Source organism: Thermobia domestica, chromosome 2 (genome assembly GCF_964235325.1).
Source record: "Thermobia domestica chromosome 2, izTheDome1.hap1.1, whole genome shotgun sequence".
NCBI lineage: Eukaryota > Metazoa > Arthropoda > Insecta > Zygentoma > Lepismatidae > Thermobia > Thermobia domestica.
Window position 1 is genome coordinate 171,111,932 of NC_137455.1, and position 2,665 is coordinate 171,114,596.

Below are 2,665 nucleotides of genomic sequence, written 5' to 3' on the forward strand. Positions count from 1 at the left end.
CACCTCTACACCCACGAAAGGTTATGCTCTCCGTACGATTAAATTGTCGGCAAATGGTGCATTACAAGCTCCTTCCATTTGGTTAGGCTATCACCGCTGACTTCTATTCTTCACAGTTGCAGTGTGCATTGCGGCAGAAGGAGCCGGCATTGATGAATCGCAAGGGTGTGCTGTTCCTGCACGACAATGTCAAGCCATATGTAGCACACAGAACCCGAGAGACCCTTCAGCAACTTGGCTGGGAAGCACTGTGACATGAACCACACCGAACCTCACATCAGCAGATTACCACCTGTTTCATCCTTTGATAATCTCCTCCGAGGGAGATCCTTCGCAAATGAGGGACCCCTGCAGAACGCACTCATGGACTTCTTTGCATCCACGACCACCGAGTTTTATTACCAGAGTATTGTGCGGTTGCAGGAACGTTGGCAAAATGTTTTGGATATTGATGGAGATCACTTTGAAACCTAAAGGTACGTAATGTGCATTGTATTTCTTTGTTTATCACTGCTTTAGAACATTTATTTTGTTTACCTTGTATATGGTTCGAAAACTTGGACATTACTGAAGCTAGAGAATAAATATTTAGAGAGCTACGAAATATAGTGTCGGAGGAAAATGGAGAAGATAAAATGGAGTTAACGGAGAAAAGAAGATGTTTTTAATCAGCATTCTTCGCAGAAACGCCAACTGGATGGGACACATCTTGCGAAGGAATTATCTTTTTCAAATGCCATAGGAGGAAAGATACAAGAAATGTGAGGAACAGGAAGAATTGAACAAAGACAAACAACACAAAACCGAAAAAATATGATTAAGCCTACAATGTAGAATGAAGTACCATACTGTGTCCTATAAGGTTCAGTCAAATGAAAAGGTAAAATTGCAAATATCCGAACGTGTTGAGGGAGATGTTAGTCTTGTTTGCTGTTTATATCCACGTATGTGTAGGCCATAATAAATGTTACATTTGTTGCGCACGGGCGTAGTTTGGCACGTTAGCAGAGGTTGGTTACTTATCAATGTTCCTTTCTCCCCCCAGGTGTAACACACCAATGGAGGTGCCAGTGACCAACGTTACCAAGGAGGAACAGCGGGATGTGATACGCTTTCTTTGTGCGGAAGGTGTCCATCCAGCGGACATACACAGGAGATTGCAGGGTGCGTATGGTGCGAAATGTGCTTCAGACAAAACAATGCGAAAGTGGTGTGGGCGTTTTCGTGGTGGCAGGGAGATACTGACGGGCGATGCGCGACCCGAGAAGGTGAGGAATAGTATTCCTGATGAGACAGTTGCTATCGATAATTGCATTCAAACTGATAGGCGGGTCTCGTTGGATGTCATTAGTGCTCAAATACAGGTGCGTCATGGTAGAGTGCGTGACATTGTGCGTAATAGACTTGGTTACCTGAAGGTTTGCGCTCAATGGGTCCCAAGTGTTTGTCCGAGGAATATCACTGAACCAGTTGACGCGATATCAGAACGAGGGCGACGATTTCCTTGGAAAGATCATTGTCGGAGATTAATCCATATGCCCACTGTTTCAACCGGAATCCAAAAGTGAGAGTATGCAGTGGAAGCACGCAGAGTCGCTAAACCAAAGCAAATCCGTTCCACAACTTCACCTGCTAAGGTCATGGTGACTGTGTTCTTCGACGAGCAGGCGCCTCTGCTAGTAGTATTTTTCCCCAAAGGAGAAACAATAAACGCCAACAAATACTGCGACATTCTTCGTCGGCTACTGCTAGCAATCAAGAATAAACGCCGGGGTAACCTCACAAAGGGCATCATTTTATTGTACAAATGCCCGGTGTCATGTTACCAATCAGACACAGGATCTTTTGGCGTCGTTGAAGTGGGAAGTGCTAGACCACCCCGCGTAGTTCTGACTTGAGTTCCTGTGAATTCCACGTATTTGGGCCAGTCAAGAAACACCTCCGGGGGCACCACTACGGATCGGATGAAGAAGTGCAGCAAGCTGTGACAGAGTGGTTCCATACTCAATCCAAGGAGTTCTTCTTCCAGGGCCTTTATAATCTGGTGTCAAGGTGGGATAAATACTTCAACAGCAATGGTCATTATACATAGCTCCATTCGGTAATAAAGCTTGTACATGGAAATGGACCGTTTCATTTGACTGCACCTTATATTATTGTTGGATGATGTTTAATATTATTGTGGAATATCGAGTGCAGTTGATAATGAACATGTTTCTTGGAGATAAGTCGGTTAAACAGACGGGCGGCTAAGAAAGAGTCAATTACATACCCGTCCTTAGAGTCATGAGAAAAAATATCTCAAATTGGGATCTTTACCGCTTATGCAATTGTAAAAGTGACCTGACTTTGGAACATTTCTAATTTCGCTTTCTTTACTAATTTAAGAATTGTGAACCAACTGCAATTATTTTAATACGTATCTATCCATAAAATCACGAGAAGAATGACTTCAAAGATGGGATTTTTACATCTACTTAAATCTCAAATTTGTCAACGTTTTTCTCGTGATTTCATGGTCGGATATGTTTAGAAATAGTATCATTGAATTCAGTATAATAAAATTAGCGTAAAAAAGCCGAATGAGAAGTATAGGATCTATTCAAACGTGTGGACTCTCACTAGAGTCGTTCTGGAGAAGATGCAATACGGAGGAAGACGCATC

General features: G+C 42.9%; 1 protein-coding gene across 1 annotated transcript; it reads left to right on the forward strand.

Annotated features, from left to right (window-relative positions):
- Positions 1-1,058: 1,058 nt before the first annotated feature.
- LOC145679255 (protein GVQW3-like) lies at positions 1,059-1,568 on the forward strand. The gene has a single exon (XM_081749842.1). The coding sequence runs from the start codon at positions 1,059-1,061 to the stop codon at positions 1,566-1,568; it is 510 nt and encodes a 169-aa protein (XP_081605968.1).
- Positions 1,569-2,665: the final 1,097 nt, after the last annotated feature.